The sequence below is a fragment of the Sparus aurata genome, chromosome 7 (genome assembly GCF_900880675.1).
Source record: "Sparus aurata chromosome 7, fSpaAur1.1, whole genome shotgun sequence".
NCBI lineage: Eukaryota > Metazoa > Chordata > Actinopteri > Spariformes > Sparidae > Sparus > Sparus aurata.
The window spans coordinates 22,208,086-22,235,225 of record NC_044193.1 but is presented as its reverse complement, the minus strand read 5'-3'; the positions used below and the strand labels follow the sequence as shown (position 1 = coordinate 22,235,225).

General features: G+C 41.6%; 1 protein-coding gene across 5 annotated transcripts in view; it reads right to left on the bottom strand.

Annotated features, from left to right (window-relative positions):
- espn (espin) overlaps positions 1 to 14,683 on the bottom strand; it is a 42,520-nt gene extending 27,837 nt beyond the window's left edge. For 2 of the 5 annotated variants that reach the window (XM_030424192.1, XM_030424196.1), the window contains exons 1-6: positions 13,758 to 14,681; positions 10,787 to 10,980; positions 3,655 to 3,841; positions 3,222 to 3,404; positions 1,545 to 1,676; positions 68 to 323 (exon numbers count right to left, since the gene is read on the bottom strand). In XM_030424192.1, coding sequence (XP_030280052.1) covers positions 68 to 323; positions 1,545 to 1,676; positions 3,222 to 3,404; positions 3,655 to 3,841; positions 10,787 to 10,980; positions 13,758 to 14,057 — 1,252 coding nt within the window. In that variant the 5' untranslated portion in view covers positions 14,058 to 14,681. Of the gene's footprint in view, positions 1 to 67; positions 324 to 1,544; positions 1,677 to 3,221; positions 3,405 to 3,654; positions 3,842 to 10,786; positions 10,981 to 13,757 lie in introns of all 5 variants that reach the window. The other 3 variants (XM_030424194.1, XM_030424193.1, XM_030424195.1) reach the window with 3 other exon arrangements.
- Between the last annotated feature and the right edge of the window lie 12,457 nt (positions 14,684 to 27,140).

Genomic DNA, 27,140 nt, shown 5'->3' with positions numbered 1-27,140 from the left:
GATGGATCACGAAATTCGAGTCTTAAGTGTAAAAAGTTAATCATTTTTGACTTAACGTGTTTCAGACCTGTGTGTGCAACAGGGTTCAGCTGAGTGGGCGGGCCTCGTGACGTGGTTAAGCTGCTCCTCTTCTCCCCGGTGCTGGACTGGCTGGAGTTGGCTGAGTCGTAGTTGGACAGGGAGCTGGATGGTGAATTGATTTCAAAGTGTGCCGCCTGGCTGGCGGGGGGCATGGTGGTGTTTGGGGACGAGAGGCCCGAGTCCGGCTGCTTGTACTCGAGGTCGGTTGAGGGGTCCCGCGACAAAACACGATGCTCCACGCTCTGTCAGAGGATGCAAGTGTCATTATATGTGTCTTATTGAACAGTCCATTATGTGGATATGATTTCCACATTAGGAGAAACACTCTATTAATGAATTCTTAAGTAATTAAAACCTGTTCATTTAATTTAGACTTAAATGGATACAGTGTCATTACACAAGCAGATAATCGATGAATGAATTATGTACTTGTTCATTCACCACTACCTCTCAGTCCCTGGTGACACACATGAGAAGAACAGCATTATGAGTTTAATTAGAGCACACTAATGAAACATCTCACAGCTGATCAGAAAGGCTCTGGGGCCCTCTGCTTTTCCCACAGCGCTGCACTCAGGGAAGAGAGCAAGAGGGGGGGAAATATGTTTCCCACACACCAAAGAGAGTTCATTGTGGAGGAGGTTATTATTTCTCCGGCCAACTGGGGCTTTCAGTGGGTTGAGGCCGTGGAGGCCACTGTATGTTAAGTGTTCACAGCTCCAGTAATTAACCAAGATAAACGGATGTCAGTCAAGGGACAGGTTGGCTCAGCAACAAGTGTTTTTCCTTTGATCCAATATTCACAGTTTTGTGTTTTCAAAGGTTGCATTTTGACCCTGGGGAAAGAATATTTCAAAATAAAAGTTTTGACAAAAATTACCCAGAATTTGGACTCAAGTTTGTTCCTGGAAGATGATGTCACAATAACAGACATGATAACTTATTATTTCAAGCAGCGTGCAATGAAGTGGAAGTTTGGCATTTGTGCTGTTGGTTTTAAAAACAAGCCAACATGCCATCCACCGCAAATTCTTTCTGTGATGAACGAATAAGGGACAGTGCACATGTGTAAGCCGTTTGACCAATTAGAATACAAGAATGGAGAAAAAAAACCAAATCATTAAGACATACTGTATGTCCCTTCGTTTAATGAGAACCTAACTAGCAGCATCTGAGGTATTGTTTAGTCAATAAATCTACAAACAGGCAAACAAACATTGTAGCTTCTAAAGCTGTGGTTCCCAACCTCCTCGGCTGATGATAAAAGGAGCCAAAGGTTAGAAAAAAAGTTTAATCAAAGAATAATATTTAGAAGCCTGAAACATACAAATACCAATGTTTCACAAAAACTGTAAATAAATAAATAAATAAATAGTTTTGTGTAACAGAAATATCAGATTTGGCCCCATCTGAGTTCAGGATACATGAATTCAAGACATGTTGTGCACAGCTGTGTCTCTTACCATGTTCTCCACAGTGCGCAGATACTTGGCACACTGGGAGTGGCCGTTGTATTCAGCCAGGTCTGCTGCTGTGAAGCCGTCCTGGTCACTGATGCCAAGGTCCACCCCATTGACCACAAGGATCTGACAGCACTGCGGAGTGACATGAGAGAGACGGAGGACAGAGGTCAGATATGAACAAGATGGAGAAAATGACGGTGGCAGTGAAAGTGACTGCTGCACTCAAACGGGCTCTGTGTGAACTAATGTTTCTCTCTCGAAGCTGAGAGCGGCACTGAGACCAGTCACATACCCGTCCACAGGCTTTCTAATCAACCAAGAGACAGGTCTCGTATTTAATGTCACGTCAAAATCCTATATGGCCAATAAAGAAGTGATTAATACATGTAAATTGCTGCGAATTGTTACACTTTAAACATGTAAAATCACTTTAGATGAATCTGCTTTACACAAAAACCAAGAAGACAATTAGTTCTACAAAAGCTTGCCTTCAATGCTTTTAAAAATGATGGGAGAAGTCGCCCTCTTCCTCTCTTTAAAAAAAAAAAAAAAAAAAAAAAAGCATTTCTGTTTGGTAAATCAAAATGAAACATGAACCCCTCTCCTGTAAAGTGTCAGGTGGAAGCCAGTCTCAGCCTGTTGTTCTACGACTCAGAGAGCATTGTGTCGCCATATTGACTCATGTTTCAGTTAGCTTTTTAATAATGTTCCCTCCAGCTCAAAAACCTGGTCCAGTACCCCGTAAGTCAGGGTTTAGGTCAATGTGACTTTGAGCTCAATTTTAAACAGTTCTCATGCAGTGCGAATATTATGCAAAAAAATGGCATTTTATCTGTATTTGATACATCGAGTGGTGGCAGAAACAGCTGACTGACCAGACTTAATGTTAGTCAAAGTAGTGGGTGAGTGGCGAAAGAACCATACGCTACAGACGCCGTTCATTCAAAACAGATGGTCAAGTGTGAAACGCAGTGTAGATGTGCGAGCACCAGGAATCATTGTGCTTTTACACAACTTCCACGAATATCATTTGCACAACACTGTAGTTTTTAGGCTTTCATCATCTCTGTTGTTGTTTGTATCGCCAGCATCCTGCACAAGGAATTCAAATGTACACATCTTTCTTCAGAAAGTATTTTTGCATTCCAATATTAATGTGCCACTATGTTATATTTCAATTGTATTAGTAATCCTTTGAGAGATCATTAGCAATATAATACCACACTACCAAAGAGAGATAAGCTCTATATGTGAAAGGAGTAGTTTGACCAAAACTGTGATGGACAAAGATAAATGTAGCTTGTTTCAGTATCTGTAGTAATAGAAATCCAAAAGGAGGCGCCACCTCTACTATAATTCACTGCTGATTCCTGCCCGACTCTGAGCACCACAATAACAGACTAGAATGGCATACCTCCACCCAACAGTCCCCTATAATCAATCTCTATCTCTCTATCTCACTGTGTTAAAGAAAGTGAGAAACAATTCCTGGATCTGTTCCTTAATCCGGATCCAAAGTTAATGGGGTCTGTTCTGGACAAAGACCCATCCTCCATCCAAGTTTACGGGGAATCCGTTCTGTAGTTTTGTGAAATCCTGCTAAAAAAACAACCCATTAATCAACCAAGGAACAAACAGACGCAGGTAGAAATGTCCCTGGTGGACACAAACACACACCTCCAGTTCGCCGTTCTCTGCAGCGTCGTGAAGCGGGGTCCCTCCCCAGTTGTCAGTGACGATCTCTCCGCCGTGCAGCAGCAGCCAGCTGAGCACCTTTGCGTGGCCCCGACTGGCAGCAAAGTGCATGGCTGTGGCCCCGTCACTATCCCTGTCTGTCAGGCTGATCTCTGTGAAGCTCATCTGAAAAGACGGGAGAAAACAACACGGGTTAAAGAAAGCTAAATGACAAAATTGGATTTTAGACAATAGAGTTAAATCATGATGCAACAGAGTTCTTCTGGTGTAAACGGAGACATAGTAGAGTTAGATTATTAATCAATAATCAAAACAAGTAAATTATCAAAATTAATATCCCTGATCATCATATTGCGAGTTCATTATTTTCATCTCATGATCTGATTATGAACTATAGTTTGACATTCATAGATACCAGCCAAACGATGACTGTGTTGTGGCCCATCTGGGCAGCAGCATGCAGAGGCGTCATTCCGTCATTGGCTCTGATGCTCGGATCTGCCCCACAGTCCTTGGCCAGGTACTGGACAACCTCCAGATGGCCCTCCTGGCAGGCCAGGTAGAGCGGCGTGGCACCATTCTTAGTTTGGGAGTTGACAACACTGTAGGAACAATAAACAGTGAGGTAAATCATCTCTCTATAATGGAGGCTGTATGTCGCGGTCTTTTCTCCCCTCACCACTGAAGCCTGCCTACAGTGCGTCACTTATGAGCAGTTTTTTTTTTTTTTAAAGCTTTCTAAACGGAAGAGAAGAGATCCGGTTTCAAATTACATTTGCACAACATTTGAATTGAATGCAAAACCATTACACAGACCCCATCAAGAAATAAAACACCATTCTGCCTCTGTTGATGTTCCTGGAAACAGTCAAATTATGAACAAACGTCACTAAATCTATAATTACAGTTTGTTCTTTCTGTTCAATTGTTGCCCATTTAACTCCTTAAACTGCGAATACTAAATTCTATCCCAAGAGACGCAGACTGGAAAATCTTTTCAGTCGACAGGGTGATGAAAGATTTTACAGATCTGTTGGCAAATCCAGCGTGTGATTTATGTGCTGCAATCTCAAAGCACAGCCGCCATTACTTTGCTGTCCGATTGGAACGGAACACACCGAAGTTAAAGCAGCCAGTTAATCACAACCAGCAGTCAAACTCTCCAACGAAGGCAGTCTGTGGGCTGAACTGGTTATAACACAGACTTTGGGAGGTGACATGAATGTGCCTCGTCTGTCCAACCCTCACAGTGCGGATGTGATGTGCTGTATGGAGAAGCTGCTGAAATCAGGCAGAAATGACTCGCCAGTTTATGACCGCCACGTGATTCCTTGCCTCGTAATTAGATGCGATGCGCCATTTAATAAAAACAGTGAGGAAATGTAGTACCGAGCTACCAAGAGATATGCTGGGTGGCAGCGGCTCACAATCCGCCCGTGTAACCAGATCGCTTTAGCAGTCCCTAGTTGGTCTTTTGTCAGCGAGCCATTCAGAATGCAAGTGAAACATGAGGATTTAATAATAATGGAGGTTTAGGGAAGCAAAATTGATTTCAAGGACCCTTTTGATGGCACACGATGACTGTATCTTCAACATACAACAGGCCCTTTAAAATGTTTTGAGCTTATTAAATTTGTCTTGTATGTATACATGTAGCCTCAATGCAAAGTGTGACAGGAAACAATCAGTGTCATACGGCTATTTTGAGGGCAGACAGCAGTGACGCTGAGCCAAATCCCGCTCCCCTTCATTTCCAAAGGCCCTAAACCCATGCAGCAGCTCATCCACGCCTGTATTCCTCCTCGTCCCAGATCTTCTCAGTCACAGTGGGATGTCAGGGAATGAACGAGTGCTTCCCCGCTAAATCCCATAAGGTTGTGCTTTATTTGGACACTGACAAATGAGCAATGAGTCTCTTAAGAGGATTACCAATGCCCTGGCTTTGCCCGACTTGCTTTGTGCTTAACGCGGGGCTGTGTCGGTGGCCAGGACCAGTAGGTGAAGAGGAGATGAGAGGGTGAAGGAAATGAGAGGCTGGGCTTAAGTGGACGTGTGGATCCTGTAGACACAAACATGACCCTGCCAAACTTTCCCTCAAAAGGACGTGGCTCAGGGCCAACAGTGCGGCGACTCAAGACCCTGTATTAAAGCAACAGTCTCAAGCTGTATCTGCTTATGAATGGTCAGGTCCTACACCGAACCGGAAAAGAGATACACATTCTTAGAATGACATCCTTTGAGGAAATGGTAGGCATAACATTTGCCTTTGTTCAGACACACAGGAAGAAATGCGAGAATAAACAATGGAAGCTGGGCGATCGAGGGACAGCTTCCAGGTAAAAACAAGCACATCTTAAATATTTCAGAATAAAAGGGGGAAGTAATCTGTCTGTTGTGTCATCAGGAAGTGGGCAGACGGCTTAATAATTCATGAATGTAACCAAAGTGGGCTGAAGTTCACCTGCTCATAGGGGTCCTCGTAGGAGAGAAGCTTACATTTGCCAGTAATCCTGACCACAAACTTCGTGAGAGCTACAGAGTTGAGTGTGTCCGACATAAGGTGAGGTAAGGTAAGGGTACGGCTCTAACAAAGCACACGCTGCCTTTGTCGCAACTCTTCAACGCGAAGAGGCTCGAACACTCAACTAAAGGAGTGCTTTTGGAGAACAGGTGTACATTTCAAAGAAGTAAGAAAGAGGTTAGCCTTGTGTGACAACACAGCTACCAAGTGGCACAAGGGGCGCTAGCTCGTCAGTCGCTTTGTCACTCACAGGGAAGAGAGAGGAAAAAAAAAACACACTGGAGGCAGCAGACATTTGATATATTTCCGGTTCAGCTTCGTTGAGTAATTTATCTCAGTAATTGTCCGTATGATACGCACTCCCTTCCCCCCATGTACATGGTAACAAAGACCGAGGTTATCTTCATTACTAGCACAGTAATTGATGTCACACTTAATGGTCTTCTTGCCTGATTATGGCTCGTTAGCTTCTCTGCGGCTTTTCCTGTCTAAATAATGAATAATGTTGTGGGAGAAGGTGTGCACTTTATTTAGCTGTGTGACTTAAGTGTCTTGTGTGTGACATTCTGAAAGATTTTTGCGGATTAGACGATGGAAGTGTACGGATGAAATAACACACAGCTGTTATCTTTATCTATATCTTTATCTATCTATCTATCTATCCCTAACCCACGGGCTTCTGACGCAGTACTACGCGAGTATAAAACTTAAGAAGGTTGGGATATATTTTCCGACTGCAGCTATACATAGACTGGACTACTAGGAGCTATAGATAGACTACTATAAACTAGATAAACAGCCTTAACCTCACACCCATGCGTTATGCCAGGTTATCTGGTGAGGAGCAGGTAATCCTTCACTTTAAGAATCGCATGTCAAAGGTTTCCAATTGTTAACAAGACTAACAGTGTACAGTTGTGAATGGCACGCTAGGTTGCATTTTTTTTCAGTCTAAACCTCTCGTCATAAAAGAGAAAAGAAAGGGGCTTTTATCCAACTTGTACCAGAAAGTTATTAAGAAGATTAGTGCTCAAGAAAAATAAGTGCAGCTCAGAGTTTAAAACTCTGTTCACCTATTTACCCCGTTCTCTCCACATCTAAACTTAATGCTGAAGGCCACCTCACTTAAGAACTCAACAACTCGAAGCTCGAAAGACCATCACTGAACATCTATGTGAGCTGCTACACTGATACAGTTTAGAGGTTCATGCAGAACTTCTTCCAACTGTAACAACACAACTGGCCTTCAGGGAAGAAGCCAAGAAGGTACTCGTACATAGATCCTCCTAGTGATTATATATTTATTTAGCTTTATCATTGTATATCATCGTCTTTATAAATATTTAGCCTTTGCTTTTCTGTCTTTTCTTTTCTGTGCTCACACTGAAGCTTTGCCTTGCAGCTACGCCAGACACGTATATACGGGTTGCCTCATCTTGGAGAAAGATCGTTTTTTTGAGAGCGAGGAAATGAATGACAGTATACGTTCATTTTATGCTGGTCTGTATGAACCATTTAAGTCACACAGTACATATTGCTGTAAACTACTTTTGTAAACAAGCTAAGTGATAAAAGCATGAAAGAAATGTGAGGAAACCTGTGGGTCCATCTTGGGGTTTTCCACCTGAACATTAAGTGTGTTGGATATCCTCATGCAGAGGTCTACCCTTCTCAACTGCATTCGGAATTATGGTTTGGCCAAAGATCTTAATCTGCACTAATTGCTTGCATAACCTGTCTGTAGCCTCTGTCTCTCTGTCTGTTTATCCCGCTGTCTCTCCATCTCATTCATTCACTCTTTTGTGTACAGAGGTTATCAGCAGGGACGCAGCACATGAGCTTATCGGCCGGGACGGACAGCTGAACGAGGGGAACCAATTCAGATGTCGCTTATAAATCTAATGAACACTAAACATCGGGTTACAAAGCTGCATCTGTGCTTTGCCAATTCTAACACAAAGCGCTGTGATTGCTGATTATACTTCCCCTGAGTGTGTGTCTTCAGTGTCACATTATGTGTCACTTATTCAATACTTTTTATCCAAATACAATCACTGTACCATAACTGGACAAAGTGTTGGTAGTAATGTGAGGTGTTTCAGCGTCTTCTGGCTGTGTTAGGGTTAACACAGGTTGAGTTAAAACAATTGGTTATATTGTAATGCTGCAAACAGGAAATGCAACAAAAGACTTCATATGTGGTTGAGGCTGCTTGTTTACTGTTTACTAGCTGTTAGGGTGTGTACTACTACCTCCGTGCTGCAACACTCTCATTATGTTGTATCATCAGCAGGCTGCCACTTAGTAAAGTGGTGATGTAACAGAGGGGGACATGCTGTCTTTGTGATTCTTCAGGCGGAACAAACTCTGAACCGTCCAGTTAAAACTCGCTGATACAAGCGTGCGGCTCGTAATAAAGCCTGAAAAAAAGAATGCTATCTCTGCGCTGCAAAGTACCTTTCCAAACAATGCCTGAGGCCACTGACTAGAGAGCAGCCCGTCTATTCAAACGGGTTTGTTTTCCTCATTATCTTATCGCGGGTTGGTGCTACCGTGTGTCGCCGTGGAGATGGTGGTAAACAGCAACGGTGGGAGTGGTGGCGGAGAAGAGTGAATGGGGCCCGGCTATCAGGGAGCTACCATGTCCCTGAGACTCATTAAATTTTCAGCAGCTATGCACCTGTCTGGGGTGCAACCGGACAATATTGGAGTTGCAGAGCACAGGGTTAGTTCCTGGACAAGCTGCTCGTCCTGCTGAGGTCATCAAAGTCAGATAAGGCTGTTTAGCCTAAAGACTAAGTCGTAAAGGCATTACATTTCTATGTCTTTATGGCAGCAGTTAGTGAGCATTGTTGATAGCTTAAGTAGACACTGACACAAAGGACATGGATCAGCTCAGTGGTTATCTCCATATTTCCCTTTTATTCTTTTACTACCGGATGGATGATGCTACCAATAATTCAAAACTGAAAAAACAAACCAGACAAAGTCACCCAGAGAGATCTGTTTGTGTACTAAATTCATTTTAATATCCCTAAAAGAGAAATGACAGATTTGACTTGTTGACTTGTCTCAGGCCTCAATCGCCCATGCTATTGAGACACCTTGAGCAAGTCACTGGACTCTCCCTCTTCCTTCCACATTCATATGTGCTGCTCAGTGTTGCCACGTAAAAATAAGTGAACACACGCAACGAGACGATAACGAGAAAGATTAAGTGTCATAACAAAGAACAAACAACTTCCCTCGCCATGTTTACTCCCTAAAGAGATTGTGCAGCTCAAATTCTTCAAATTCACTGGCTACACCACAGCTTAGTTCTCGCAATAAACCTCAGTAACATTGTATTACAGAATATACATTGATATGGCACTTAGGGGATATAGATCACAAACAACTGGTTTGCTGCTTGAAAAGAGTTTGTGGCGTTAGTTTGTGCTTGTCATGTTCTGCCTCCCAGAAAGGACAACTCAGAACACCTCACCCATATGGGAGGAGTGTTGATTAGAGATGATGCTGTATTCATCAGTGGGTAATCACACACAAACCCTGCCATTTTTTCCAGAGCACTAACGATTAGTCAAACAACAGAAAGTGAACAGTAAACATTCAGTCATTTTTCAGGTTCCCAAATGTGACTATTTTGTTTCTTTTATTTTAATATTTAATAAAATCTCCTCGTGCTTTAAGATATCATAATGGGCAGTGTTCGCAGTTTTCTAAGGTTTTATAGACCGAAAAACAGTCGCACCTCAATCAATAAAGAAAATGATAATTATTTGCAGCCTTTCATCGTACCTAATTTTGCAATCAGCAACGCAGGTTGGTAAATAAATCAGATCACACACACTCACTTCAACGTTTTGTCAAGATTGTGAAAATAACTCTTGATGTATTATATAATCAACACATGGCGGGTTCAGTAGTGTGCAGTATTTTGGTAGACTTAAACCACTAAGAGGTTTTTTTTCTCCAAATTGGATTTGAACACCAAGTATTTCGATTGCTCCACAGGTTTCAACAAAGCAAAGTTCAGGCTGCTTGCCACTAGTGCCAATTGGTGCTGTAAATACTACCAGTATGAGCCTTAAGCTAAACTACTGACCAAAACGGATCACTCTTGGTTTGTTTGGTATCTCTGAACAGGAATAAGAGATGACTTGTTGACCTTCTGAAATCTGCTAGATCATTTATCAATGTCAGACTGCTGAAGTGCCAACAGTCTGAAATTTGAATCTGAACAGTGGATCCACTGCGCCCTGTCTCAGTTACAAAGATTGACTAGAGACTACAAAAATCTAAGTTGTTATAGTATAATAGCTATTCTAAAGTCAAACTTGTGCTGCAGTCCTTACAGCTGATTTTGGTCAAAGGAGGAGAGAGAGAGAGAAAGATGTGAGAGCTTTAGGGGCGCCGTTTAGCTCAGTTGGTAGAGCGCGCGTCCCATGTGCCGAGGCTCTGCAGCGGCTCCCGGCCTGGGTCCCTTTGCTGCGTGTCATTCCCTCTCTCTCTCCCCCGGTTTCCTGTCATATCTTCAGCTATACTATCAATAAAGCCATAAAAGGCCAAAAAAATACTTAAAAAAAAAAAAAAAAGATGTGAGAGCTTTGTATGGAGAAAAAGAAAGAAAAGATCAAGTGAAAACCTCTAAGTTAGCAAGTTTGAAATCTAGAGTTGAGACCGATCTGATCAGAAATCAGTAACAGATCCCATTCTGATGCAAGTCACTCATCAGTAATTGAACTGACGAAAACAATCCGCATACTGATCCAGATTCCAACTCTCGACTCTGCCCTCAGTTTGGAGATATTTTCATCTTGAAACACAAACAGGCCGACAGCAGCTTGTTTTTCATGTGAAGCCAACATTGCGAGGGGTGGAGGTTGTATCAGTATCGGCAGTTTCCCTAAATTCAGGTATCAGAACTGAGAACAATTGGATCGGTGCATCTTTAATTAAATCACTTCAGATTTTGAACACAGTGAAAGAAAGATTACAGACTGAGACAAAGTCGTGTTGCTCTTACTTTGGGCTGTGCCCCAGTAACAGTCGGAGAGAGGGCAGGTCTCCCTTGGCAGCAGCATAGTGAACAGGTAGGGCGCCTGTATCGGTGGAGGCCCCGGGGTCCCCCTCGCCGCTCTTCAGCAGCCAGTCAGTGACCTCGTGGTGACTGAAGCGGGACGAAAGGTGGAGAACGGTGGCACCAGAGCTGTCCCTGTGCTGTCAATCAAACACGAGAGAAATGCAGAGCTGAATTGTGGGGTTCTGAAATTCAGTGTAACAATTCAAAGGTTACAATACATTTCCAGCCTATTGAAGTTTGGCACTGGTTGACATCCAGAGACCAGAGCAAAGCTGTGACTGGTGCTGCTCCACCTCAGCTCACTTTAGGAACAAATTGTTGCCGTTATTGGCTCTTATATTGTAGTATTCATCACTGTTGAAATTTAGGGAAAGCAAATCAATCATAGAACTCTCTGTGCAATGTGACGGGAACAGGTCATAAAGGTTTATGTTCGGTGTCTAAATACAGGCATATTCAGGCATATATATATATATATATATATATATATATATATATATATATATATATATATATATATATAGACAGATAAGAAATAAGTCGTTGATTAAATCTTGTGTGAATGCATTCCTTGTATGTGAGAACACACAACATTCTTTGTGTGAACCTTTAGTGCATTTTAAGCTTCTAACTTGCAGAATTTCTAAGCAGCATAGACCGAGGTTTGCACTTAAAACCTACATTCTAAAAATTACTAGTCTTGTCCGTATTCAAGTGTTAGTGAGTTAGAGCATTTTCAAATCTTCTGAAAGACAAACAGATCATAACATTTGCAACTCTGTCATCCAACCCTGTATTAAAAAAAGACATAAGCTTATGATTATGTTTTCTCCTTTGTTTCAAGAGATGGATCAATAACTAACACAGAAAATAATGTTTTATCTCAGAATTCATATTTTTCTAAATAGATGTGTTTTAATACTAGAGTCTTATAAACAAAGAAGCTAAAGCAGCAGTCTGAGGCAGCCGAGTGCCACAAATGAACCTCATTACCATCAGATAAAATCAGGACAATAATGAAAAGTGGAATCAAGCATTGACCGTCCATCAAGAAGATTGCACTGCAACTGGTAATTGATAGGTTTTACTAAATGTCAGCCAAGTATCTTATCAGTTAGTTAGCTCGTGGCGTGCGCTGTTCTTTGTCACTCTTCTGCGGTCTGCCGGGCACCTCTCTAAAGTAATGGAGACAGTAAATAGAAGATAGAGCTCTTATTACGTGTTTCAAATTTAGAATCACAGATAACTCGAGGTTAGATCGAGTGCCTGATTGACTCAGGCTTGGTGCTTCTGTTTGTGCTGTGTTGGTTTAAACCTTTTCAAGTAAGCGATGACATAATATGGGTCAGCAGAACCAAGGTGGCTTAGGCATTAGTGGCGTCGCCTTGGACCGAGAAGTTGTCCGCGCATGATCTCCTCATTTCTGCACAGTCACAACCACGGGATCTAAGTTCTAAGTTTGTGAATGATGGTGTCAGTCTGTGACAGGCCTGTCCAGATAGTACCCTGCCTCTCACCCAAAGCATGCTGGGATACCCCGCATGATATCCCTCACATTGTAAGCAAGTATTGAAAATGGACGGCTGTTGCTACAGAGAAACAACACATTGTAGAAAAATACTAGTGTTAGAGGCACACCACACTTTAATGGTGACAAGTGCTGGTAAACATACACATATATAAACTTAGAGAACACCAGCTGTATACAGCTTTTACTGAGACTTCTTATCACCAGCAGGTTCTTGGAAATGAGATAATTGCCTGCATCGAGGAAGTTAAGTTTTCGCTGATATTCATTTGTTGGTTGGTTGGTCGGTTTGTTGGTTGGTTAGTCAGCAGGAAACTAAAACTGATTTTGGATTTCCATATCTTGGATGGAAGATGAGTTCCAGACCCAGAATATACCCCCATTACATGTTGGTGCAGATCCAGATAAAGAGATGGGTCCACTGTCTTTAACAATGCAAGACATTTTTCTTTTTGGTTTACATTTCTCAGGGAATGATCCCTGGATCTTGAGGGGAAACATCTCTGTATCTATGAGTGAGTACAACTTGATGCAGATCCAAGATCTGGTGATCTTAAATTATGGTTAAGCATTCTGGGTGGTTTAAAATTTTGAGGGCTCGTGAGGTTTTACCAAATATCTCCACCTTCAAATCAAACTGCAGTGGCTACATGCTGTTTCTGTTGGTGCCCTTCCTGAGTCACTGTATGTGCTGACTGGATAAAGGATATTCCATTTGCAAATCCAGTTTTGCATACCTCCTTAGCATGGGAACATGAGTCAGTGCAGCAGATAGTGGGGTTTTTATACTGAAACCAAACTATTACATTGTCTAAAGCCTGAATGTGCTGAAGTTTTTGAGTTACATTTGATCTCTTCATTTCCTATTCCTATTCAAGGATTCAACATTTGGATTGAATTAATGTTGTCACGGTGAGGGTTTAAAACCATATTTATTGACCTTGTGGTCAATGGAACACTTGTGGAAAGTCCCCTTTAAACAACACAGAACACCCCATAAAAACCACTGGAGTGCTTCAGTCACTTTACTTGATCCTCATTCAGATATAATGTAATGTGTCTCTGGGTTTCCTCTGTGAAAAACAGCACCTGCCTTGAGAAACTGCTAGACCTGTTGGATTTTATCAACATGGGTTTAGTGTCTCATGGTGGTCTACGAGTTGTTTCAGAAGCTCTAATAAAACATGTAGATTTTAGGCATGAAAATACACTGACAGTATTTAAAATACACCCCAGATTAAACTGGATCCCAGTTGGAGAGCTGAAGGGGGATTGGGTGTAGAAGGGGATTGGCTACACTACTGAGAAGCCAGCTCAGAGGAAACAGAGAATTAGGCTACTGTCTGCTCCACCTCAAGGTGTCCAACTATAGCTCGAGTCACCCACCTCCGGCCGACAGCCACCCTGGGTCAGCAGCCACTGCAGGCAGGCCAGGTTGCCGGTGGCTGCTGCGTCATGCGCCGGGTTCGCCCCGTTGTTCGCCACGCAGTTGCCCGGCAGCCCTGCCTCCTCCACCAGGAACCGCAGGCAGGCCAGTCTCCCCGCCCGGGCTGCGTGGTGGACCGGGGTGGCCCCCAGAACGTCCCTGACGTCGCCGGTGAGCGCCTTCGCCGCTAGTTGCACTTTGAGCGCTTGCACGTCCCCCTGCCTGGCGGCGAGCAGCGTCCGGTCCCCCTCCACCACCATGACCGCTGCGCACTGGACGACTCCTTCCTGTGGTTGTGTGATCTGATCGGTTCACCGCTCGGACAGGGTCAGCATTGTCTGCACAAAGCCTCAGATCGTCTCAGTCACCCGGTTCATTGAGTGCGACAGCTCAGTTATCGCTCCACATCTCCCAGTCGGTCAAAAACAAGATCTGTTCCCGTTTACACGCATTTTTAATCTGCCGTCGTCACATGTTGAAATAAAACTCACTCCATTATTCTTCTTTACCTGAGCCACAGACTGACCTGCTCTCTATCTTTTTACCCGGCGGCGTGGCTCATTAATCCTCTTCTTCTCTCTCAGGATGTCGAACACGTGTTGGTTTGTGTGCTCCAGTAAACTAGTTTTTATCCAGTGTGTTTATGCGCTGCCGCGCATCATGTGCCTCAGAGAATATTCCCGCAGTGTTTTTCTTCCTATAGCAGATGGCGACATGGGACTGAGCGCCTGCTAAATAATCCATCAGGGGGAGGATCGCTGAGCCTGTTACAGGTTGTTGCTTTCTGGAAATCGGCTCAGAAGTTAAAGGGGCCGTACGAATAGGCGACTTAAAACTGTGTCCAGCAGAGAAAGTTACACAACTCAGGTGGTGGGAGTCGGTCAGGTGTAGACCCGCGGACAAATACCAATTCAGCGATGGGCTTTTTGAACACACGCCCAGTCATGTTCGCGTGGAGCCTCACCTACATTCATTTTTCATGGAGCATCACTGGACACCCACAGTTCACACACTGCAGGGGTCCATCTGGTGGCCTTCTGGAAAACTGAGCTTCTGCAAGAGTTTTTTGTCCAGACAGGTGTTTGTTTTTATATTGGGATAGTGTAGAATTTAAAGAGTAGCTCCACCAATGTTATGTTTTGTGGGAAAACAAATTGAAATAGTATGAAGCTTTTTGGGGCTCCAGAGGAAGCTGTGTGCAATCTGATAAACATCCCCCAGTGATGTCTCTCAGTGGTTAAATGCATTGTGGGAAACGTAGGCAGCATGTCTTTGAAAGCAGTCCGCTCATCTATCATTGCGCTTCTATAACACGGTGACTCTATTGAAATCAAAATCTATACAGCAAATTTCAGAGATATCACCTTTTTTTATTCTGTGCATGCTTCTTCCTTTTCAAAACCTGCTGCCTACATTAACCACAATGCAACTTAGTCGCTGAGTGACATCACTTGAGTCTGTTTATCAGTTAATAATCAGCTTCCTCTGGAGCCACATAAGGAATATGGTTGTGCTGAGTACGGCATGAATACTTTATAATGACTTATCAAAGGCCAATATGCTGCTGATAAGCATCTGTTAAAGGTTAATATATGTAAAATGGGGTTGTGGTCACAAAGAATCTCTACTCTTTATTGGTATATATAGAACAACTGAATTAATGCATATAAATCCTTGAACACATTACCTCTAGGAGATGAATGGGTGAGCGTTGGTGGAAAGTCATTGATTACATTAAATCAAGCCCTGTAATCAACTTTGAGGCACAGACATTTAACATGAGCATCTTGAGTAATTGTAGCCTACGTAATTTTACTTTCCGTTCCTTACTTAATTGCCTAATAATACACAGATGAAATATGTTTTCTCGACCACTTCAATCCAGCAGTGGTGATTACTTTACAGATGAAGATTTTTCTTTTACATTAAACATAGATCAGCATTTTAAATATGATGATGTATTTTTCACTAAAGTGCTTATAACAGTTTGTAAATGTGTTCAAATTAGCTCAAGAAGCTACAACAGAAAAATGCTGCTTACACATCAATAGATCCCTAACAATAATCCAATAATGTATACAGTGGCCCGTAACACTCAGCATATTGACAGTTTTTGCTCATTTGTATATATTATTATACTATTTACATTATTATATATTATATTATATTATATTATATATATATATTTTAAAACTTGCTCATGACAAACTAGATTTTCTTGACTGTAACAGAGAACGTGTTTACTGGTGTCTTGATATTTTTTATTATGTAAATGATGTGTGTGTCTTCCACCACTGCATGCGCTATATCACTTGTAAAATAACTTAACTCATACGTAAATCTATGCTGCTACACACAATATGATCTTTGCATGGTTTGACTTTGTCCACAGTGACAGTTTTATAAGAGAACTGACCGGATACAGAAGTTTACCATGTTACCATGACCCTGACCTTGTAATGAACTGTAATACTTTTAATCACCAAACGGTGGCAGGAAAGCTTCATATTGACCAAGGTGCAGCTCCACCTGCAGAGGTGTTCAGGTGTCATATTATCATTCTTTTGCACTGGCTTCTCCGAATCACTGTGAATATCTCTCAAAACACATTATATATATATATCCACAAAACAGACTAATAATAACTAATAGTTTAATTTAAATAATTTCAATAACCTTCCACTACCTCTTTATCAAAATAAAAGTCTAACTTCACCGCTTTATATGTTTTTATTGTGAAATATATATAACATTCTATGTCAAATTACAGTTGACTCGTCTTGTTTAAAGTTTTAACCTTTATTTTATGTTTTATTCATATTTTCACGTGGTGATTTGGGATCAGACGTGATAATACGAGAACTTGTAGTGTCACACCAGTCTGTGCGCTTCCTGCCTCCTCGCTGTCAGATTAGGTTGATTGAGTTTTCCGCTCAAGAGGCTTCTGCCTGATGCTGGGGAGGAGGAGGAGGAGGGGGAGGAGGGGGTCTAATGGGAGACTCTCGTGCTCGACGCGTGCCTCTCCAGACCATCTGTTGCACGGGTCCAACTGTCATGGACACCGCGCGCTGATTTGGGGGAGGAGAGGGGAAATTCCCACGAGCGGTCTGACCATAATGGTACAATTCCCCAAAGGAAATAATACGATAAAAACTCCCTAACACGGTTCAGAGGGAGGGGGGACTACATCATTTTATCAGATAATACAGCTTGCATACATATCTTACATTAGAGGAAAGATAGGCCCGCGTGCAGATAAAAAGTCAAAGTACAGGCCCACACAATAACTGGCTTTTTGAACGGTATGATAATATTCAGCATCCTGTTTTTTCATACACGAATACTGTTATGTGTTTTAAATATGTGTACCCAGATCTGACTTCCTGGAAAGCAGTGATGCACCAACATTTATTGTCAATAGAGTGAGATTTGAATTATCGCACTGATTTTGCATGCAGGAAAAAATGACCACAGCTTGTCTAACGAATACCGACCCAGTTTAAACCTTTAATGGCTCGAATTGCACAGAATGGGGTATTTAGATAGCCAAGTTTTGTATGAAATGTTGATTGCTTAACAACTAGACCGTATTTTTGAAATAATTCTAATTTATTAAGCATATTTATTTATCATGTATTTGTTAATTATTCAGTTATGTAACCCTTACTATCGACCAGTTTGGTAAACGAGGCCCTGACATAAAACACGGAGCAGGCCTCTGGTGCAGCTGCATCCTTGATAAAGGGTGTAACACAGGATTTAACCATGTGTAGGTGATCCGGACTCTGTTCCCAGGCTTCATTAAAGACGCCGCCGTCACTTCAAGCAGTGAGAATCTAAATCCCCATTGAACTGGAAAAGGGGGTCTGCCAACGGCTTTTTCCTGCACAGCCTGGGAAAGCTGGGATATTTCTTGCACGCGTCGGACGTGCGACAGTTATTCAAATTGGGCTCAATTATGCGGGCGTGGGCCCCTTCCATTGTGTTGTCACATCTGCTGCTGCGCGGGAACATTTTTAAATGAGGACGTGTTTTTTTTTTTTTTTTTTTCTCTTTCTCTTAAGTTAAGGCTGTTTACAACCTGACCCACAGTGTGCAGCAGTGAATATGGCCCAGGACAAATTCACACAGTGAAACCGAGAGAAAAGCAACACGTTAGCTGATAAAACTGAAAAGACCAGTGTGCTCCTGATGTGGAGCGTTACAACCCTTCACAGCCACAGATATTTCATTTCACACTTTAACCGCTGACCAAGTGCCACCTTTATGAGAAGTCTCCATAATGACTCTATAGTTTTCTATGTAATAATATATTTCATATAATAATAATAATGATAATAATGATAATAATAATAATAATAACGAAAATACGAATTAATGTCGATCATAATAATAATAATAATAATAATAATAATAATAATAATAGTGAAATATTCTTACAATCGTCATTTACCATGTCAGGCGTTATAGTCTACCTTTAAAACGAGGTTACAACAGGATGACGTCGGGCTGTAGGCCTGTCGTCGGCTCCTCGCGCCAGTCTGCAACGGCCCAGCTGGTTGGCGCGTGCCGTAACCTAATTGCTTTCGCTCGAGTGAGCCTGGGCGCGTGCAGGGAGGATGCCTTCAGTCCACGTTGAACCACAGACAGAAACGTGTCTTCACCTTTTAATGTATCAGCTAAAATACCATTAAGTCTGCTTCTGATAATAATAATGATGACGATGATGATGGATCAACACATTTACGAAGCCTGATGTAACGTTAAGAATAACGTAGCTACACACAAATATCGTTAATGGATAACAAAAGGCACAGATACTGTTTGTAAAAAGAGACCAGACAATGCAAACTTTATTAAACAGGTGAAAGAAGACAAACGCACACAAAGAGAGAAAAAAAAGACTTTATTTATCCTCCTCCATCCCTATCCTTTCTTTCTTTCTTTCTTTCTTTCTTTCTTTCTTTCTTCATCCCTTGGATATGCAGATATATACCATTTAGCTGAAATTAATTTATAAGCACATTTAAAAGATCAGGAAATCTCCTTAAATCAGTATCTTAAGAAACAAGAGGGTGTGAAAAAGTTACATTTTACCATGTGCATTTGAATCTTATTATTCATTCATACAACTGAGATCTAAATTTGTAATGAATTTGATCAGCTTAACATTTGACTCAAGGACATTTAAAAAAGTCTCATTTTAAGTCAGCCTTCACTTCATGATTGGTGGTTATATACAGTAAATATGAATTCCCTCGAAAATCTGTCTATTCTACCCAATACTGTGAGATGCTTTCTGAAATGCTGATATTTAGCTTGTTTTATTTACAATTAAATATACGATCATTTTACTCATAGGCTTATTATTTGGATTCCCCCCTTTCACTCAAAACCCCAGGTATCATAATCTTAATAATCATCTGCAAACCTCCATTTTACAATTCAGAGGTTATTTCAGATCATGAACAGCTTTGATATTGTATAAGTAATGTTCCTGACTGAAATATTTAATAAAAACCTTTTAACATTTGAACCATAAAACGTTTTATCTTGTTTCTTTCTAGACAGACATTGTTGTTTCCCTCAGTCCAACTTTTCTATTAGATACCATCCTGTGAAATACACAAGTTCCAGACAGATGTAAACATATGAAAAGACAGACACATGTTTTGTATAATCTGCATTTTAGGGTGACCAGTAGTTTGTTTCCCTTGATGATCTCTGCACTTTCACTAACATCTCTAGAAAAAGACTACACAACAGCATTACAACAAAACTTAAACGTGTTTAAGGTTTAATGAAGTAGCAGGAAATCATTGAGTCTTAAGTTTCTTATTATCTCATTCTCAAATCTTCTGTCATTCTCAGAGCCTTGAGACACAAGTTTAGATGTCTTCGGTCCCCTTGAACTCACCATGCATGCGTGGTGCCTCTCCCACAGGGAGCCAGTCATCCGTGAGCTGCAGTGAGAATTTCTTGGGTCAGACTTTCTCACACTCACACTCACACTCATTAGCGACTGACAGAAACAGGACAACTAATTTGACAAGACAGGCGTTTAAACAATGCAGCGTCCACAGTGTGAAGTCAGGGAAGTTTTAGATCACTGAAAAAAAGGGGTTAAGTGAGGAGGTCTGATGGTTTCTATCTGTTTCAAATGATTTCCTCTCATTTTATCTTAGTTATAGCTTCAGGCCAGGGCTCAGTTATTTGACTGTTGCCACACCACATAACTGTGCGTCATTGATTGGAGGCAGAGTAGCTGCACTTCATATAAGAGATGTGAAGACACACATTATTATGAAATACACGTCTTAATATTGGGCAATAACCCCCCCCCCCCCAAAAAAAACAAACATGCACAGTCACGTGTTAGTTAATCAGCCTGGCTATATGTGTCATTTGTTGGACAAATCTCATCAGTCAAGCTCAGATAGCATTACATCAAATACTGGCACTATTATTTTACACATGAGACCATAAACATTTAACACACTAAAGCACATTGTGGACAAGTAGCTGAGGTTTTGAGATTGAAGCCCTAAATACTGCACATAATCAAACATGACATGATCAAATCACAAGCAGGTATAATAACAGATATATAATAACAGCTATATGATATTATATTTTTAGAAGGAAAAGCTTACATACCAGGGTGTGACTCGGTCCTCCCTCTGCCCGTCATGTAAGGCTCATGCAGCAGCGCTGGCAGATTGTCGCCGGTTGAAGGCTGAACTTGTATTGAGCGCCCTTTTCCTTCATGAGGTTTGGGCTCAATGACAGAGACGCGTCCTCGCTGTGGGCGGAGCCCCCTGAAAGGGCCACGCCCCCTCCTGCCAGGTTCAGCTTCAGTGTTGGAGGACTGTGCAGGAGCGTGCAGAAATATAGGCTATGATATATATATATATATATATAATATATAGTATTAGTAAGGTTTAAACAAATTTAGGGGTAGATTTGATTTTTTTTTTCGTCATAAACTGATATAAGACTATTTGAAAGCTGGAGTCAAGACCAGAAGAAGAGCAATTTCCACTGCTTATTTGTTGTCTCCAGGTTCCTTTTTAAATAAAACATGTAATAAAAGGCGTCTATTGCTTCCATTCATCCGTAATTTTCTTTAGCTCTAGAATCTCAAGCACCACGTGTTTGCCCGAATATCAACCCTGTATTCTTATTTGAAATGACATGAGTCCTACTTTTTGAGAATTAGAATAAATCTGACTTTCCTTCTGGACTTGTTGCAGCAGTACAGAACATCTCTATGTAGCCTGAATGTGTTTTACGTGATTAACCCTGTCCCCACTCTGTAATTTCCCTCCGGACAACTCTTAATGGCCCCCGTGTCTCTGTAACTTCAAAATAATTCATCGGAGCAGGAAAGCCATCTGCTGCCTTTGTTCGCCTGGCTCGTGCTGTTCTCGTGCCCCTGATATGGCAGCACAATGGATTCCCCTCAATCACAAATCCAATATTCAAAAAACCCGCCAACAAGCCGCCTGGTGTCCTGCCTGTCCAACACCTCGCCCTGGGGCAGCTCCAATCCCCCCAATACCGTATTCACAGAAAGATGAAGAAATAAACAGCAACCTGTGAAAGTTTTTGCTGGTGTCTCTATTTTTATCATTCATGCATGATCCCCAAACATGAATACAGTGCGGAGACGCTGCTGTTAGATTGGTTGCTGGTCTTTGAGCAGCACATTGAGACGCATGACTGTGGAGTCAGTCAGAGCAGAGGACGACAGCTATTGGTGGAGAGGCCAATGCGACGCCACAAGTTTTACCTTTGTCAACTTCGAGGAGCAAAACAAATTTGCAGCACCAGATGTGAGCGCTGTCTTGCAGCTTGGCTTTTGGCTTTGTTAGGCTTGGTTAGATATTCAAATCCTGTCTGAGCCATCCTCCTGATTTATGCAATGTACAATTAGGCAAAAAAAAAAAAAGAAGGTTTTTCCGTCTCTGAAAGCGACGCCAGGCTCGAAGCTTTGCACTGTGGATTGTATTTTCAAGGGGGAACAATGAGTATTATCGCAATAAATGATAAAACACCTATAATGTTATTTAATAAGTGTTTGCATGAGAACCTCTCTATTTATGATGTATTTTAACTATTCATTTCACAGAGAATAAATCAACTACTCTGTGATGTTTCATTCAACATTTATGTATCGAGGTCTGCGTTTTATAGCACATTATTGTTGAATTTTTATTACTAAAATGTGTTGCAGCTCCGTCTTCAATAGTGCTTGTGTATGTTCAATAGTAACTAATAGATATTTATTTTCTCTTACATCCTTAAGTCATCCTTAGATATTGGCAGTATCAATAAATTGGCATATACACGATCTTTTCAGATTCTCAGATTTCTATTTTAAACATTTAGATATATATAGTCCACCAACTTGATGAAGACAACTTTTCTGCATTATTTTGTCTGCTTTATAATTTTAGTTTTTTTTCAAAATTAGTATAAATCCTCAATATCTTTTGTTAGCGTCTCCTTTAGCACGTGACCTGTATGGATGCTGACGCAGACGTCGGGACAGAATCGGTGACGTCAAATGTACATCGTGCAGGAGGAAAAAAAAAAAGTTTGTATATCCGTCACTGGTGGCAGATGCTTTATGAAAACAGCGTTGTTTTAGGCGTGGGAAGCTTCTTGGCAAATGTTGATAGGTCTCCTTTTTGCATCCCCAGAGAGAGAGAGAGAGTCGTGACAACACACCAGTGCTCCGACGGTACAAAACAACGCTAGAAACATTTGCAGACGAATAATACACAAATTTAAAGGCAACACTGAACAGTTTGATATATCTAGATACGAGATTTTACTTCATTTTTTGCCCCCCTCCCCTGCTACACCTCTGAAGTCACACAAAGAGCATCTCTACCTTCAGCACACTATCATGCCTTTCTATTTGTTAAATCCTTAATAAAAAGGATGTTTAAAAAGAAAACCTTGAATTTTGAATCACAGCCGACAGAGGCATTATACAAGCAGTAACAGTGTGTAAAAACGATCAGAGGCAGAGAGGAATACACTTTACACTCTCTGCCACTTTGTGCTACACAGTTTAATGCAATCCAGTACCACAAGCCCTGCCATGAAATCTACTCACATGAAGGTTATACATTTTCAGTTTAGATATGATGTGGGGCGAAATTATCAAAAATATCCTTCAATTTAAGGCACTGCAGTCTGATGTCGTCTCCCACTTAGTCCTCAGTGACAAACACAGGGGACAGGTATCATCTTTCAGTTCCCTGGGTCTTCACACTTTGTTGTCCTGTCACTCATGACAAGAAACTCAGCGCATGTCCGTAATAAGATGTCATGAAGATGGATATTTTCATTGGACTGTTTTCTTTTGAAACCCACCGTGACCACTGTCCCTTTCATAATGTATGCTCATAGAGCTGGTGTGTCTGTGTTGGAGGGTTCACTCAAGTCCACACTTATAAATTGCTTCTCTGTTTCATTAACACACACCTCAGACAGCCTTGTTGGGTAGGTAAGGTGTCATTTTGAGCATCTAAACAAAAGAAAAAACAATTTGGCACCAGTTCCTCCCAGTCGCTGTTACCCGGAGCCACTTTCAACAGCAGACATGTACTGTCTGGTGTGAATGGGTAACATCAGAGCCAGAATCCAGCATCGCAGACGGCTTTCTTCCGTTCAAACGCCCTCTCCCTCTTCAGCACCATGGACAGTCGTCACCTGACAGAGCACCACCACATGGAGCAACAGTGTCAACCAGTCACCCACACCTGCCTGCTCTTGTCCAAAGCCTCAGAAGAGGTCCTTAAGAAGCTGCCAGAAGAATAAGTGTATGCACAATATCTCAAATGTTGTGTTACTGTAGAGGAGAAGAGCTGTTCATGAAGTTTTCTTCACTCATGGTCTCTCCCGGAAGCCATTTCAGTTCTGAGACCACACAAGATCACAGAAATCAGCTTGGTAACATTGCAGTGAGTGCTATTTTCTGACATGTAATGTTACTGGCTGGTATGAAAATAGTCCAGCGAACAAGTTTGTGAGATCAACACAATATTTACCCAGGGTCCACCCACCAGATTCATTCAGGGCTGCACCTCCAGACCTGCATCATACCAACAAACCTGACTGTGAGATGTGATTTTCCTATGGAAGGAACTACTTAGTGCAGCTCGAACCTCAGCTTTGTTAAAGCCTCAAAGCCATTCGCCACAGATTTGCATCTGCATCTGCAAGTGGAGTGGGACCACTGTTAAAGCAGAGTGGAGCGGCACGCAACCCAGAACCCGGGCTGACTCCACAACCAGAATATTGTGGTTTCATGAGATTATAAGGTGAAAGGAAATAAGTTGTTATTTAGTTGATTTCTCTCCAATGTTAATGCTGATGCTTTTTGTAGAAATCCAACATAAATGCTACATGATCACACTTGAAATAGTTGTAAAGCACCTTTACTCTGTTCTCTGTCCCGGCTGTGCAAAAGTAGAGATATGTGCCCAGCTGCATGTTGCTGATGAGTCAGTGTACAAGGGGAGGCTGTTGATAATGGAGCTGCAGCAGTCAGTTAAGATCACTTTTCTGCTCGAAATACAATCCATCCACCTAGATATTCTCTCTCCAAGCAGCTTGGATAACAACACAGCTGCATGCTGCCGGCCCAACGAACTGAGAGTGAAAATGGATTTGTTCTAAAAGACAACGGTAGTGTCAATGGATCGTCTGTGAGAAAACAGTCTGAAATTAAGTGTTTTAATTTTTTGTGTGTGGGAAAAATGGCAACAACTAAATAAGTGAATTAGTGGTAACCTTATAACCATTCCTGGGATCAGCTCAGTATCCGACAGCTTTCAGAGTAATCAGGCGAAACGAGGCTCTTTGCTTCTCAGGTGCTTCTCAGAACAGGGACAGCAAACTTCAGAAGGGGAATAACATGTTAAAATGTTGGAACATTACTATTGAAACATGTTGCAGTATGAAATGCTGTAAATATGCTCGAGTCCCTTTTCTGTCTGAAACCAGTGACTCTGCTGTGTGGGCACATCGGACTGTACCACACAGGTTTAATAATCAGAGACAAGACAAGTAAAGTGCTGGCTTGGGTCAATTCACTGTGTGTGTGTGTGTGTGTGTGTGTGTGTGTGTGTATGTGTGGGAAAGTAAAAAATTGTTGTTTTTTTCTCCTTCTTGATCATTTTCACCGATCTGGATGAAAGCAGCCACGACCCTGAACATGTTGGTATAACATATGACATCTGTCGTCGGTGTTGTGTTTGCTGCCTGATTGTCCTCTTTTCGGTGGCTGGCTGGTTAGCTCTGTGGAGTTCTTTGTGGAGTTTGAATCTTCTCCCTGTGTATGAGTATTTCCCTCACCTTCAAGACATGTATATACTCGCTTGATTCTGGAGCTTGTGCCCTTGACAGAGACACTGGAGTTGGTCCCTGGGTGCTGTATGGCTGCTTCTCAGTGATGAGTGGAATGCAGAGGACAAGATCTAATAAGTTATACTGAGAATAAGTGATAAATAAAGACTCCTCTTTCCCGTATACTGTATTTAACTCTTTGTAGAACAAAACCAGGCTGTGATGCAACCTGTGAACATCTCTGTGACTGCGTCATCTGCCCATCAGTCTGCTGCGTGTCTGACTGAAGACTTGGACAAAGCAAAATAGTTCTGCAGAGTGTCTGCAGATTTTAGACTCGATGATTTTGGGAATTCTGAGTCTTCGTTATTCATCCAATAGCTCTGCATTTCTACAAACTATTAAACTGTTTGAAATAATGCTGAGCAAGTTGCTTTTTATACTTCGGCTTTACAATGTAAAACTGGGCCTCAAACACTGATATCAACATGTTTATTCCTAGGAAATTCCATTCTGCTCCTCAATGTATTTCTGATTAGTCAGTTATTAACAACCAAATCCGGATTTTCACCAAAATCACACCACGCTTTACAAACTGACCCATTTAGTGCAAATTGTGCTCTAGATGTGTGAATACAGTTTACCCTCTCATACCTATATGAATGATTCTTAAGCAAATGAAGTAACAGCGAGGCTCACAGTAAGGTTTAATATATCATTTTAATAAACTGACATTGAAATAAAGTGTTTCACTGGTCAAATTAGATCTTTTTTTGCTTTACGGGGTAAACTGACATACTCTGACAGACAAAATCTGTTGAATAAGTAGTTTGAAATGTCTTTATATGTCTTCCTCATTATCTAAAATATATGAGACGTGACGGGTGGAGAGCTGAAGCTAAAACAAACCCTACAAACGTGGAACCAACTTGGAAATCACACATTTTCTAACTACCTTTTTATGATAATAACCATAACAGTAATTATGTGTATTATAGGATACAAAATCAGGTCTGAAGGTTAAAAAAAGTATTTCTTAATCGAACGTATTTTAAGGATTTGATCACAAATAAAGAACAACAAGGAGTTCAATCAATTTGAACATGTTTGTGTCGATGCTGGGCTCAGTAGATGCTTCAGTATGATGCGGACATTGATGGCGTAGATTTTGGCTTGGGATGCCAGACATCCTTTCATCTGTAGTTTGGATGGAAGACCTAGATTTCTGGAAGCCTCCATGCGACCGTGATGGAGACGATCACCTTCAGCAGGAGGACAGAGAGTCCGTCGACGCTTTTGGTTACACGCATCAATTAACGAGCGCAGTCTCCATCTGTCCGGACGCCGTGGCTCGTGTCAGTCTCATGCCGTTTATACGACCGATTTAATACTGACAAGTTTGATTTTGTTTCCAAACTCAAGGATTGGTATTGAAGATGTTTTCTGGGAATACATATAAATACATTTCATATAGATGTTATATGTTATACCATCATCGTGTGATGTACCGTTTTTCCCCCAAAAAACTGTCTCTGAAGATTCTAATGATTCTTAATAATCCGTAATAACAATAATTACACCATGTAATAAAATGTGCTCGAGTCTTTCCTTCATCTGTCTCAGATCTGACTTAGTCAACAGTAGCCCAAAGTTTTACTGGAAGAAACAATGAAGCTAATCATATCCCTTTCCCACAGAGTTGCTATAAATGTCTTTGTCAGTCCACGTTTCTGTACGTCCTTCAACAAAGGATCACTGTGCTCTCAGCTTGCACAGATGGATACCCACGCTGAAACCAGGACAAAAAGGCTCCCAACCGAAGCCTTTCTAGGCTTCTAGGACTTTTTTTTTTGTGTCTCATCTCCAAGGGCCCGTTCCCAGACTGGACCTGATGGCAGTTATTTGGGGCCCCATGGGACAGGACGCGTGCAAAACGGCGCATCTTTGATGCTTGAAACAAAAAAAAGAGAGAAAGAGAG